This window comes from Panulirus ornatus, chromosome 1, assembly GCF_036320965.1.
Source record: "Panulirus ornatus isolate Po-2019 chromosome 1, ASM3632096v1, whole genome shotgun sequence".
NCBI lineage: Eukaryota > Metazoa > Arthropoda > Malacostraca > Decapoda > Palinuridae > Panulirus > Panulirus ornatus.
The window spans coordinates 84,954,324-84,968,783 of NC_092224.1; the positions used below are offsets into that span (position 1 = coordinate 84,954,324).

At 37.9% G+C, this 14,460-nt stretch overlaps 1 protein-coding gene across 10 annotated transcripts in view; it reads left to right on the top strand.

Moving 5' to 3' along the window:
* LOC139750338 (uncharacterized) overlaps window positions 1–14,460 on the top strand; it is a 30,672-nt gene that overhangs the window by 1,852 nt on the left and 14,360 nt on the right. For 6 of the 10 annotated variants that reach the window (XM_071665039.1, XM_071665023.1, XM_071665049.1 and 3 more), the window contains one exon: window positions 8,713–12,122. The exons of the other annotated variants lie outside the window; for them this stretch is intronic. In XM_071665039.1, coding sequence (XP_071521140.1) covers window positions 9,853–10,944 — 1,092 coding nt within the window. In that variant the 5' untranslated portion in view covers window positions 8,713–9,852 and the 3' untranslated portion in view covers window positions 10,945–12,122. Of the gene's footprint in view, window positions 1–8,712; window positions 12,123–14,460 lie in introns of those variants that run through there. 10 annotated transcript variants of the gene reach the window in all.

Below are 14,460 nucleotides of genomic sequence, written 5' to 3' on the forward strand. Positions count from 1 at the left end.
ATCAACGATTCCATAAGAGTAGAGCCACAAATCATAATCCTATAAAATACACATCCTTTTTCTTGACTTTTACTTACATGTTATTTAACAGCATTGAATGTAATGATTACATCAGGGAAAATTTATGGTCACTGCAAAAGAGGGTAATAATCTTGGGTAATTTATCTGAAAGTGGATGCTCATGTTCTGGTTAATAGATCTTGACACAAGTGGTCTTGGGTATTTTTTAGTGTAGTTTAGTAGGTAATAGCTGGTGGGCAACCACTGAGCAGGGAGATATATTACTTGTACTACCTGCCTGGGTATCAAGAAGGTTAGTGATAGCTGCACCGTGAGCTTGCACTTCAATGGTTGTCAAGTTGTACTCCTCTGACCCAAGTAGCTGTCTTTTCTTTCTGCCCCAACCCCATGTGGATTGCTGGCATTCTGTCCCCATTTCTTCTCACACATAACACTTGACAACAGTTAACTCACACAACTCATTCTTCATAACTTCAAATTTTCCTATGGTTAGCACCATGTGGTAGCCCTGCCCTTTGCTAAAATGGTAGGAGCAGTAGATAGACTGCTTGGTAGGAATATTAGGTAGACCTAATAGGTAAGAAAATTTAGATGTGAGCATTATGTCGATGTAGTAGGTTGAAATATTTGGTAGAAATAGTTGGTAGTTGCTCTCTGCCAGTGGCCTGTTAAGGGTGAGGCACTAAAATGCTAATAAGTGGCACTGGAGTTCTCCAGTTAGAGATTCTTTTGCAAAGGCCTCCCCCCTGATGGAGTTCCTGATGAGAGCAGATATCAGAGATGTAGATGGATAGGTCTATATTGAAACTAGAATTAGGATAAGACTACTTAATTTGTAGGTGCTATCTATATTTTATGAAAACAGAAATATCTGTGTAGCATGATTTGGAGTGTTGTATTTTATTGAATGATATTATAGAAGTTGATAAGGTTTAACTATCAGGAAAAACATGAGGTTGTTAAATGCAAGAAGAGTTGTAGTACATTCTTAGAATATATATAAAAGGAATCTTCAAAAACAACCAGTAGCCAAATGACAGTACACTTTTGCTTACGCTTTTAGATTGACGGACCAAATTAAACCTCAAGGTCTATTTTGTATCCATATATTGAAAAGGTCTAATACTTATATAGGGCTGATTTAAAATGACTGACTATAGCATGATTAATGATTCATCTCGGGAGGGGGTTCTAACCTTTTATCACCCTTCGACAAAGGAAATACTTCTTGGCATCCCATCTACAGCCTTCTTTATTTGTAAATGCCCTTTTTCTTGCGTGTCTTCATTGTTTCTAAAGATTTATAGATGGTTTCATTACAACACTTAAGGTAGTATATTCTGTGCTTACATTTTTTTCATGCATATTCGCCATTTCTGAGGTTAGCGAAGTAGCACCAGGAACAGATGAAGAAATGGCCTCATTTGCTCACATCCAGTCTAGCTGTCATACTCATAATATTATCTTGACCTATGTGCATGGTAACCCACCTTTACTATTGATATGATTGGAAGATGATATGATGATTGATAGCATATTTTAGAATATATTCAACTTCAGTAGTTGGTACAGTGGTGATGCAATATAGTGTGATTTGTCATAATTACCTTGGTGTACTACAGCTGTTGCAATGTAATGTGAGCCCAGCTGGTCAAACACCCTGGGTGTGCTGATGCTGTGCTGCCCACTGTGTCAGTTCTCAGCTAGCTTTCAGAGAGTAAGGAAGCATCAATTGCCACTCTTGCATTTCTATGTCTCTGCCCACTTAAACTTAGTTGCCACTATGCCTAAGTGTCTAACAAGTACTCAACCACAACCAAGTGAGCCTGTTCAAGGTACAGAATTAATTTGAGCATGGGTCTCCCACTTAACTAGTTACCACTGTACTTAAGTATCTAGCAGGTTTTCAATCACAAGTGAGCAAACCTGTTCAAGATAATGAATGAATTGGAGCATGGGTCTAGTGCTTTAGCATTTACTCACCAATTTGACTTTAATTAGTGTAGCATCTCTGACACTGTTTTCACTAAAATCCTTCTTGCTGTGTTACCAATCATTACTGGTACTACTCCTTTGTGTTGTTTTGTCAACATTTATTTCTATTTGGGCTTAGGTTGTGTGAATTTATTCATTTTCCTGATTGACAGTACTTTTGTTTTCAATGACCTTCACAATCCATTATTTTCTTTTCATATAGTAAGCAGTGTGGAGGTATCACTTCTTTGAATTCATAAGGAGGTGGACAGGGGATAGTCCATATGACAGAACTTCTCAAACAGTCTTTTCATCATTAGTTTCTTTAAGGTCATTCATTCCCGAAGGTTTGTTTTTGGTTGACACAAATAACATGGAGAAGAAGGGGTTGGAATTACAATAATGAGTTTATTGTTACTTTCAGCTGTTTCACAAACTGTGGAAATGAGACCTTTAATTGCTTCCTTTAGTTTTGATTAGTGATGCATGTGACATTTGCCTCCACAAATTTTCGGCATAATTTTCACTTCTGAAACTGCTTCTGACATCTGCGCTTTAGCTAAGCAGATGTCAGATGTATATGAATGTGTAATTAAAACAGAGACAGTGCAGTCAGAGTTATCAAAGGTATTCGGTGGCCTGGAAACCAGTGACACACATGCTTCATCAACATTTCATGATCCAGAATACAAGGCAGAATTCTCCTCCTTTTCATTTGTTTTGCAAATCATGCTTAGGGAATACTGTAGAGTCTCTTCCTTGAACTAGATGAGATACAAAAATTGTTGGAGATATCCTGTGAGCCATCAGTAAAGAAAAAGCAAGGAATGAACTAGCTGAGGCAACAGCTTCAGCTAGCAAATCCATCTCATTCATGTACTCTGTGAATGCACTTCTGGCTTTGAATAGTGATAATGAGTCAGAAGTTGACTGAGGCAAGAACTCATCAAAATTGATGGAAGAGTATCGTAAACAGAAAAGGATTGGGCAAGATGATGATTTGTTGGCTTGGTGAAAGTTGAAGCAAAGTGTATATCCAAGTGTGAGCAAATTCGTTAAAACTTGTCTCGCATATTCTGCCTCAAGTGTTCCTAGTGAACAGATATTCAGTGGCACTGCAACTGCTTATGATTAGTTAAGAAGTAAGCTGAAAGGAGACAAAAGTGAAAAACTTTTATATTTGAAGACAACCTCATAATCCTTGGATTCATCTATTAAGAATGAAAGATGAACATAAATGAAGAGTATTATACCTAGTGAATACTCAGTGAAGTCTACAGGGATCATCAACCCACATACCAGGCTGGGCCCAGACTGTTGGATTGGGTTGTTGGTTGACCAAGCTGTTGGAAGCTACAACCCTGAGGCCAGCATAACCCCAACAGCTTGGCTGGTCTGTTACAATTTGTAGATACACCCTTCCATCACTATGCTGGAGATATACTCTCTAAAAACCTTGAAGAGTGTCAGGTGCCATTAACAGTAGCCTATGTGGAAATGCATGTGGTATTCTCAGCAGCTCGAAGAAAATTTTCAACTCCTTCCTTTATATTGAGGAGTGTATTAGAAGATTATGAGGCTTTTATTTTGGTCTTCTGAAGGAAACCAACATTTTATATTGATTTATCTTAAATGGATTTTCGTCAAAGAAGAGGATTTAATATTTAGCTTTTTAATATGTTATTGTAATTAATTTCTTTTAAGTATTTGCACTTAGATTGTTAGATATTTTGTTGAAAAAAGAGGAATTCTGCCTCTAATGACCTTTGCTTTTGAAGTGGCAGATAATTATAGTTAATGAATTAGTGTGTCAAGCACATTAGTAGAAGACATTGAGAGGTTACAGACTTAAATGTCCACTTTTATAGTATGGGGAAATGTAGAAATCAAAGACAATATGAAATACTGATAGACCTCAGAGTAATAATGTCTAATGACCTAACTTGCAAATGCAATAAAACAGTGATTGCCCTCTCTAAAGGATGGTGGGGATTCTGCAGACTTTCCAGACAGGGAAGAAAAACCAATGATAGTACTTTTCACAATGCCTATTCTCTCACAAATAGAATATTAATGTGCTCTAACACATATGAGGCAGGAGCATTAAGTAGATATAGTCAGTAGGAACATTAGGTTGGAGCCTCTGCTAACACCGCTCAAAAGTGGCAAAATAGTTCACTTGTTATGGAGACTCTTACTGTGGCCACCCCCTTGAGGGAGTTCCAGTTGAGAACAAGCATGAGGGATATAGATAGGTAGATAGATAGTTGGATTGATAGATAGATAGATCTAGCATCACCCTACAAGGCAAGCAGTATAGCAGGATTAGAGTGTTCAGAGACCTATCATGGCCCACATTGTAACAGAGGAACTAAATTACTGGGAACAGTTGAAGTCATTCAAGCTGTATTACCTGGAGTGCCAATAGGAGAGGTATATCATCTATTCCTGCTGGCAAGACAGAATTGGAAGACTGTAAAATACTACCTTAGAAATCCAAATGTGCGATATGCACCAAAAGGGAGAATGCATTAAACATCTAGGGCCACAGACTTCTCATCACCCTGCCTGCATTCATCAGAAATACCATGGGATGCACAGTGGAGATATTTATTTAAGATGGCCATGGAGAACTATCCTCAAAGTGTACCAGACCAAACAGGCATATGGTACTGAAATTTTCTGTGAAGAGAAAAACTATGATCATTTTTTTTGTAGGTGTTTTTTGACTAGCGCATATGGTGACATTTTTTATTGCAGCCACAGCTTAACGGTTAATTTGAGGATTAGGTAAGAACAGTGTAATATGTCAGTTTTTCGATTATATATTGAATGTTGAAATGAGCCTGATCGCTAATGATCAAGTGGAAGCAAGACTTCCATATAGTTCACATATTTTCTACCATATATTTCTGAATATGTAGATAGTTATTAATTCTTGCCTGTGGAAATAACATACTGAAAAGAATTTTAAGAAAAAGATACATTTGAAATATTAAATTTCCCGTATCATTTGATGATTGTACTTTGAAGGTTTTTAACCCAAGTTGATCATAGTGTTTTTTAAACATAGAAAGTCCATTTCTTCCAACAATTTTATCTATTTTTTTTCTTTTTGTTTTTGTAGCAGTTAGCATTCCTGACCATGATGCATTCATGGGCTGCCCAGGGGTTGAATGCATAGATTTGAATGCTGTTTGCAGCTATTGTTCCACAGTCAATGCAGCTGTTCATTCACACCTAGGTGTTGGTTGAAAAAAATGGGTACTTGGCTTAGGCTAGGATATATATGAAGAATGTGTGGAAAGAGAGAATGTTATCTCGGAGAGCAAAAATGGTTGTGTTTGAAGGAATAGTAGTTCTAACAATGTTATATGGTTGTGAGGCATATGCTGTAGATAGGGATGTATGGAGAAGGGTGAGTGTGTTGGAAATGAAATGTTTGAGGACAATATGTGGTGTGAGGTGTTGGTTGAAAAAAATGGGTGCCTGGCTTAGGCTAGGATATATATGAAGAATGTGTGAAAAGAGAATGTTATCTCGGAGGGCAAAAATGGCTGTGTTTGCAGGAATAGTAGTTCTAACAATGTTATAAGGTTGTGAGGCATATGCTGTAGGTAGGGATGTATGGAGGAGGGTGGGTGTGTTGGAAATGAAATGTTTGAGGACTATATGTGGTGTGAGGTGGTTTGATTAAGTAATGAAAGGGTAAGAGAGATGTGTGGAAATAAAAAGTGTGGTTGAGAGAGCAGAAGAGGGTGTGTTGAAATGCTTTAGACATTTGGAGAGAGTGAATGAGGAAAGATTCACAGAGGAAAATATATATGTCAGAGGTAGAGGGAACAAGGAGAAGTGGGAGACCAAATTGGAGGTGGAAGGATGGAGTGAAAAAGTTTTCAAGTGGTCGGGGCCTGAACTTACAGAAGGGTGAGAGGCGTGCAAGAAATAAGAGTGAATTGGAATGATGTGGTATACCAGGGTCAACATGCTGCAGTAGACTGAACCAGTGCATGTGAAGCATCTGGGGTAATCTATTGAAAGGTCTGTGGGGCCTGGATGTGGATTAGGGAGCTGAGGTTTTGGTGCATTACACATGACAGCTAGAGACTGAGTGTGAACGAATGTGGCCTTTTTTGACTGTTTTCCTGGTGTTACCTCACTGAAGCTTAGGATAGTGATGCTGTTTCCAGTGGGGTAGCAACATGAATGGATGAAGGCAAGCAATTATGAATATGTGCATGTGTATATATGTATATGTATGTGTATGAGTCAGTTGTTGTTTGCTGATGATACAGCGCTGGTGGCTGATTCATGTGAGAAACTGCAGAAGCTGGTGACTGAGTTTGGTAAAGTGTGTGAAAGAAGAAAGTTAAGAGTAGATGTGAATAAGAGCAAGGTTATTAGGTACAGTAGGGTTGAGGGTCAAGTCAGTTGGGAGGTAAGTTTGAATGGAGAAAAACTGGAGGAAGTAAAGTGTTTTAGATATCTGGGAGTGGATCTGGCAGCAGATGGAACCATGGAAGCGGAAGTGAATCATAGGGTGGGGGAGGGGGCGAAAATCCTGGGAGCCTTGAAGAATGTGTGGAAGTCGAGAACATTATTTCGGAAAGCAAAAATGGGTATGTTTGAAGGAATAGTGGTTCCAACAATGATGTATGGTTGCGAGGCATGGGCTACGGATAGAGTTGTGCGCAGGAGGGTGGATGTGCTGGAAATGAGATGTTTGAGGACAATGTGTGATGTGAGGTGGTTTGATCGAGTAAGTAATGTAAGGGTAAGAGAGATGTGTGGAAATAAAAAGAGCGTGGTTGAGAGAGCAGAAGAGGGTGTTTTGAAATGGTTTGGGCACATGGAGAGAATGAGTGAGGAAAGATTGACCAAGAGGATGTATGTGTTGGAGGTGGAGGGAACGAGGAGAAGTGGGAGACCAAATTGGAGGTGGAAAGATGGAGTGAAAAAGATTTTGAGTGATCGGGGCCTGAACATGCAGGGGGGTGAAAGGCGGGCAAGGAATAGAGTGAATTGGATCGATGTGGTATACCGGGGTTGACGTGCTGTGAGTGGATTGAATCAGGGCATGTGAAGCGTCTAGGGTAAACCATGGAAAGTAGTGTGGGGCCTGGATGTGGAAAGGGAGCTGTGGTTTCGGGCATTATTGCATGACAGCTAGAGACTGAATGTGAATGAATGGGGCCTTTGTTGTCTTTTCCTAGCGCTACCTCACACACATGAGGGGGGAGGGGGATGGTATTCCATGTGTGGCGAGGTGGCGATGGGAATGAATAAAGGCAGACAATGTGAATTGTGTGCATGGGTATATATTTATGTGTCTGTGTGTGTATATATATGTGTACATAGAGATGTATAGGTATGTATATTTGCGTGTGTGGAGGTGTATGTATATACATGTGTATGGGGGGTGGGTTGGGCCATTTTTTTTCGTCTGTTTCCTTGCGCTACCTCGCAAACGCGGGAGACAGCGACAAAGCAAAATAAATAATAGATATATATATATATATATATATATATATATATATATATATATATATATATATATATATATATATATATATATATATATATATTTTGCAATTGTGTGTATATATATGTGTACATTAAGATGTATAGGTATGTATATTTGCATGTGTGGAAGTGTATGTATATACATGTGTATATGGGTGGGTTGGGCCATTCTTTTGTCTGTTTCCTTGCGCTACCTCACTAACGCGGGAGACAGCGACAAAGCAAAATAAATAAATATAAAATATATTGCACTAGTTTACAGTGGTGTGTATGATCTCGTATTTGCTGATAGCCACGATGGAAATGAAACTTAATAAGTTCCCTGTTGCACTTTCGTGTAATGATCACATCATTGGGGGAGATACAAGAATAAGATAGAAGACTCAGCATTACATGATTTCTTGGTCCACTTTTGCATGAAATACTACAGAAGTATTGTGTGTGTGTGTTACTTATAGAATACAAATATTTATAATCTCTTTACTAGAGAAAACTCACCTCATTAGATAAGACCTTGATAAGACGCTGTAGGCTCACATCTTCTGTGGTTACAGATAATTTAGACATCTGTGTATCATGCTGTATTAACATAGGGATCTCAGTTTTTTAGATTGTTACCATGTGATATTAAGGTTTTGGTTTCTGTATATCATCAGCATTAGATGCTTTACTTTTGAACTGTGTATATCATAAACATTTGATGTTTCGGGTTTGAGCTTTGTGTACTGTTAATAGTTCATATTACTATTTTGATCAGTTTACATCTTATAGTCATCTTTTGATTTGGAGATACTTATTTGTATATTTTTTTAAGTCTGTTGTTAGTGATCTGTTTCTCAGTATTATTTACTTATGATATTAAGTTTGTATATTTGTCTAATATTAAAACATCAACTTATGTGTCTCATTTCTGAATGTCATCAGAATTTGTTTTAAGGATTTTTATCTCAATATATACATCATGAGTGTGTGATGTTAGACATTATATATATCAGCATTAAGTGATGTCATGGATCTTATTCTGGTGTAGTTGGCATAATCAGCACCTTATGTTGATGACCTCATTGTGGTATATCATAGGCATTTTATTTAAGACTTCCTTTTACTTGTTGGCAGCCCTTGACATATGTATAGGGTCTTCTCTGTATTACCTTCAGCATTTAATGCTAATGTTCGCTATCCTTTCATTGGCAGCTCTCTGTTCAGTACAAGAATGTGATGGATGTCTCCAGGTTCTCCTAAATTACAAGCTGCCACAAGAACAAAGTACAACAAATGTCGCTGTATGAAGAGCCTTACAACCACAGTTTTTAACAATTCTATTGCATTGAAAATATAGCTTCAGTAAAGAAGGACATGATAAGAGCTGCCGCAAAAATAGAAGTATCTGAATAATATCAATATTAGTAAAGTAATGATTGAGGCAGTAGAAACAACATTGATGGAAGTGACAGTGGCAAAATAGCGAAACACAATAATATGGAAGTAAGAATTATCTGCAGAAAGGATTTCACTGTTAAGGTGAAGGACCATATAGTACAATCAAACTTTTCGTTGTACGGAATGAAATTGTCATCATTGGCTACAATGACTAATGACAAGTACCATGAATGTTGATTGTATGATTAGAAAAATCACACTATTTATTTTCTCAGAAGTCATCTCGCTTTTTGTTAGACGGAAGTTATCAATAACAACGATTAGATATCATTCTTGAATCACTATCAGTGCCAAGTTGTCTTTCAGTCAGAATTCCTAACATGAACTCTGGACTAGCATACCAAAAATGGTAAATAAAAAATTTAAATGGTTGTTGCTATTTTTAACAAAGTGATTCTGTTTTTGTGTATAGAAAATATTTATTAATGTTGGAATTACTCTTATATATACAAGAAATTTATTGTTGACTTTGTTTCAGAGCAGATGTAATTATCTGACTTATGGTTTAAAGTTAGCAAGCAGTTAAATGTGCAGTCAGAGACTACTGAAGCAGCAGAAATGTTAAATGTTGAGAATTTGGCCTGCGTTCCAGGATAACTTCGTAGTGCTTTACTGTGTAGGAGAGTAGGTTAGGGAGTGGATCTGACCTTGTTTGAGAAGATTGTTGCAAAACTACAAACATTCGTGCACTGGCTGTGAGCCTTTCATCTCGCTACAGATGACCCTGGGTTACCCGTAGTAGTTTGGGTTGAGACGTGCTCCATTTGTTGAATTTGTATAAATCCTACACACTTGGGTCATTCACTCCATTTGTAATGTATTCTCACTGAAAATCTGAGATTATCTTGGTCTGTATCTGTAGTACCTGAAGTATTTTTATATTACAGAATTGTTATGGAGGGCAAGCTAGTGGATTGTTTGCCTTGCAGTGAAAGATTTTTAAGGGATTCTATCAAGATAGAACATATGCTGGAAAATACAGATGAGAAATATTTCAAGAGTACACAATACCAGAAAAGCTTTTTACAACATTGTGAACTTAAAAGGGATGATTTATTGGAACACATGGGTGTTCATACAGAAGAGAAACCTATTGAATGTTCGCAGTGCCTAAAGACCTTTACTCGTAGGAGTAGTTTAGTGCAGCACATGATTACTCACACGGGAGAGAAGCCATATGAATGTTCGCATTGCGATAAGACTTTTAACCGAAAGAATAATTTAGTGCAGCACATGATTACTCACACAGGAGAGAAGCCTTATGAATGTTCACATTGCCAAAAGACCTTCTCCCACAAGAGTTATTTAGTGCAGCACATGACTATTCATACAGGAGAGAAGCCATATAAATGTTCTCAGTGTGAAAAGACCTTTTCCCAGAGAAGTACTTTGGTGCAGCACATGACTGTTCATACAGGAGATAAGCCACATGAATGTTCACAATGCCAAAAGACTTTCTCCCGGAGGAGTAATTTAGTACAGCACATGATTATTCATACAGGAGAGAGGCCATATGTTTGTTCACATTGCCTAAAGACCTTCCCCCGGAAGAATGGTTTAATGCAGCACATGAATATTCATACAGGAGAGAACTCACAGGAATGCCCACAGTGCAAAAAGACTATTGTCTCCAAGAAACATTTTGGTAGGCACATAGAACATCACAAACGAAAAAGGTCTTTCATTAGTGTCCATTCTGGTCAAGAATTTCAACATGAATATTGTAAGAAATGCCGCACTTCATGTCGTGACAGTAGTCATTGTGACACGGAGGTTTCCTGCCAGGAAGATTGTGAAGATGATATGATGTCACGGTTGACATTGCTGAAGTCTGATAGTCTTGAAGAAATGAAACAGGAAGCTGGTAATGGCACACAGACCATCACATGTAAGATGGACAGTTGTGTAGAACTAGATAAGATTACCTCTGAGATGTCCTTAAAAGCTGAGATAGATAATGTTATTGATATTAAGGAAGAGTTGTGAGTGTTAGAAAGTTAACCACTGTGTTGAAAAGTTAAAATTGGCCTGAAATAGGGTGAATTTGATCAACAAAATTCTGCTGTCTTGAAAAGTTAAAATTGGCCTGAAATAGGGTGAATTTGATTTCCAAAATTCTGTCAGTCGTTGATTTATCAAGCAGTGAAGTGATGACTTACTCAGGCACTGGACTTGCTAGGATCCCTAGAGAAAATCTATATGGAATGTTGAGGAACAACACTGTCAGCATCATCCTCTACCTGTTTCATTTGGTTGTAAAGTCCTATGTGAAAATTATGTAGCATGTGTGTCTCATATGCCAGCTCATTTCTTAGAAAAGCACTGCCTTTGCTTGAAGAATTGTGATGGTAATTTGAATTCATTTAGTGACATATGGTATAATCAGAAATGATAGATTTAAAGTAAAGCCAAAAGTGAGAGCCAGATTTATGCAAGATGAGTTTCAAGTATGGCAGCTAATGAATTTGATATCATAGATAATGTAAGATGTTTTATTAATTCTAAAGGTAATGTATTGGCAGAACTCTACCACATATTCTTTACATCACTTTTCAGTATTAAGATTCTTTTTTAGAATGATGCTTAAATTTTATGCTTATATATTTTCATGCTGCTGATGTATGTATATATTTTGTGTTGATTTTTCTGTTTATCACTAATTGCTCCAGTTGTACGAATAGAACCTTTCTAGAAATATTTCATTATGATCAAAAAGAGCAAATTCTCCCATCACAGCTTGCTTTCATATGATTGAGGCTGCCTGTAGAAGTTATGACATGCAAGAGCCTAGAATAATGGGAAACTGTAGTTGGCTTTTTTAGCTATTCAGGGCTGTTACTGTTAACACCATCTAGATATACTCATAGAAATTGAATTAGTGTCTAATGCATGGATTACATTCCTTGAATATGGATGGCATTTGGCATTTTTGGTAAAAGTTATTTTTACATAAAATACCTTATGGCTTAAATGGGAATAGGGAACATGGCCACAGAGCATAACATATGAAAAAACATTCATCTTTTTTTCTTAATGAAACCTGAGAGTGGATACTGAACCTGCACATTTGTATGAAGTGAACAGCTAAAAAACAAGAAAATATAAATGTAAAACGCATGGCAGTAATTACTTGTATGCTGAAATAAAATGGTGAGAACAAAATACTCTTCATGTTTTATTGTACTCACCAGTGAATGATGATGGCATGCTAAGAGGGCCTCAAGTCTTTTCTTGATTTTAAGATTTCTCTGTTATTTGGTACATGTCATCCATTTTCTGCCGCCTGTAATACATGCAAAGGAAGTCTGAGAGTGCCATTTTGTGAGAAGAGCCTTAGCAGGTTTGTCCTCTTCATCATTACTGTAGGTACTAGTGGATACCTTCAGCTCTTTAAGGTCCTCATTGGTTAGCTTTTGGTGCTGACTCTGCAGCAGCTCCCACCTCCTTGCACCTGATGTCTTTGAGCTTTTACCCTGCAAGGGGGAAATCCCTTGAAGACACTTACAAGACTGCAGGACAAAGGTGTTGCCAGCATGCAATTTTTTTTTTTTTTTTTTTTTATGTTAGCCAAGATGACATGGGTGACTGAATGCCCTGATCAAGATCCTCTCTCTTAAACTATATTTATGATTACCTTAGGACCAATTTTTAAGAGTGCTGGTGTTACCCATAAGGCTCCTGGAGCCCAAGACTCTGCTTCCTCCATTAGCAGTGAAGTGTAAACTCCTTTGGAGTGAGAAGTTCTTTGATGAGACTGTACTGCCAATGATACAGCCTCACCAAAAGTAACTTTTCACTGATGGCGTAACCTTGAGATGTGTTAACAGTTTAAATGCAAGAGATTGGGTATTAGTGATGGATAATTGAAATGCAAGGTGAGTAATGTGGCATTGGAGGGTATAACACAGGGATATGGTGTATTTAGTATGATGAACAACTTGTAGAAAGTGTGCTGAAAGGGGACTGGTGGGTGGGAATACTTGGTTTAAAAAAGAGGGACGTACATATGTGTACTTGGATGAGTAGGAAAGATGGACAGTTAGCATTATTGGATTATGTTCTGATTGATAAGCATGCAAATGAAAGACTTGGATATGAATGTGCTGAGAGGGGCAATTGATGTGATTTCAGAACAATACTTGGTGGAGGTGAAGGCAAAGAGTTGTTTCTGAAAAGAGGAAAAGATATGGGAGAGAAGAGGATGGTGAAAGTAAGTGGGCTTGGAAAAGAGATGTGTGAAAAAATGTCAGAAATGGTTGAGGGTAGATTAGAGTAAACAAAGCTAGGGGAATGGGTGAGGAAGAAGCTATTTAGAATAGCATTGTTAGCATATGAGAAAGGTGATTGGCAAGTCATAAGTGGGAGGTAGGCAGGTGAGAAAGGGTAGTGAGTGGTGGGATGAAGTAAAGTTGCTAGTGAAAGAAAAAAGGGACATGAATGGGTGGTACTAACAAGGAAGGATTGCAAATGAGTGGGAGATGTACAAGAGAAAGTGACTGAAGGTCAAGAGTTGAAAGGAAGGTGCAAGGGTTGAAAAAGGGGGCAAATGAGAGTTAGGGTGAACAAGTATCAGTAAACTTCAGGGAAAATAAAATGTTTTAGGAAATTCCATTTGCTGCCGTGTCCTTTACCAGATTCCAAAATTTTCCCCATTCAAGTTCAAACCAAAAGTGACCATTCCTTTTGCCCAGATAAACCTAATAACCTTGTTTTTATTCACATACACTCTCAATATCCTCTTTTCACACATCTCCAAAGCTCAGTCAACACCTGTAGTTTCTCTTGAATTTGCCACTAGTGCTGTCATCAACAAACAACTAAATCACATTCCAAACACCTTGACTCCTTACCAGGGTTCCCACGCCACCGGGAAAACGGGAAAAACCCGGGAATTTTATTTGAGGTGCTCCCGGCCGGGAAAAGGCCTGGAAAATGCGTAAAATTGAAAATGTCCTGGAAAAACCCTTGAAATGGAAGTTAGGAAAAGGTTACTTCCCTTGGGCCTCATTCATCCTTCGCTTTCGTACCCATACACATGTATATACATAAACACCCACACATGCACATGTACATACCTATACATTTTAATGTATACAAACATATACATACATAGACGTATACATATATATATACACATGTACATATTCATACTTGCTGCCTTTATCCATTCCCGTCGCCACCCTGCCACAAATGAAAAACAGCACCCCCCCCCATGTGTGCGAGTTAGTGCTAGGAAATGACAACAAAGGCCATCGATTTTCTGACTCTCTTGGTTCCAAAGCCTTGTCGAATTAACCATTTTGTCAGACCAACTGTGGTCACATGATAATAATTCATCAACGCACCTCTAACCCACTAATTATACATCTTCCATATGTCTAAAATATACCATGGACTGCTAGAAATTTGAATTAAACAAATGTTAAATGTAAATTAAATAAATGAAATACATTATACACCTGCTCAGGACTGAGGTGCTCGTCTGCTACGAGTTTCGCAAAT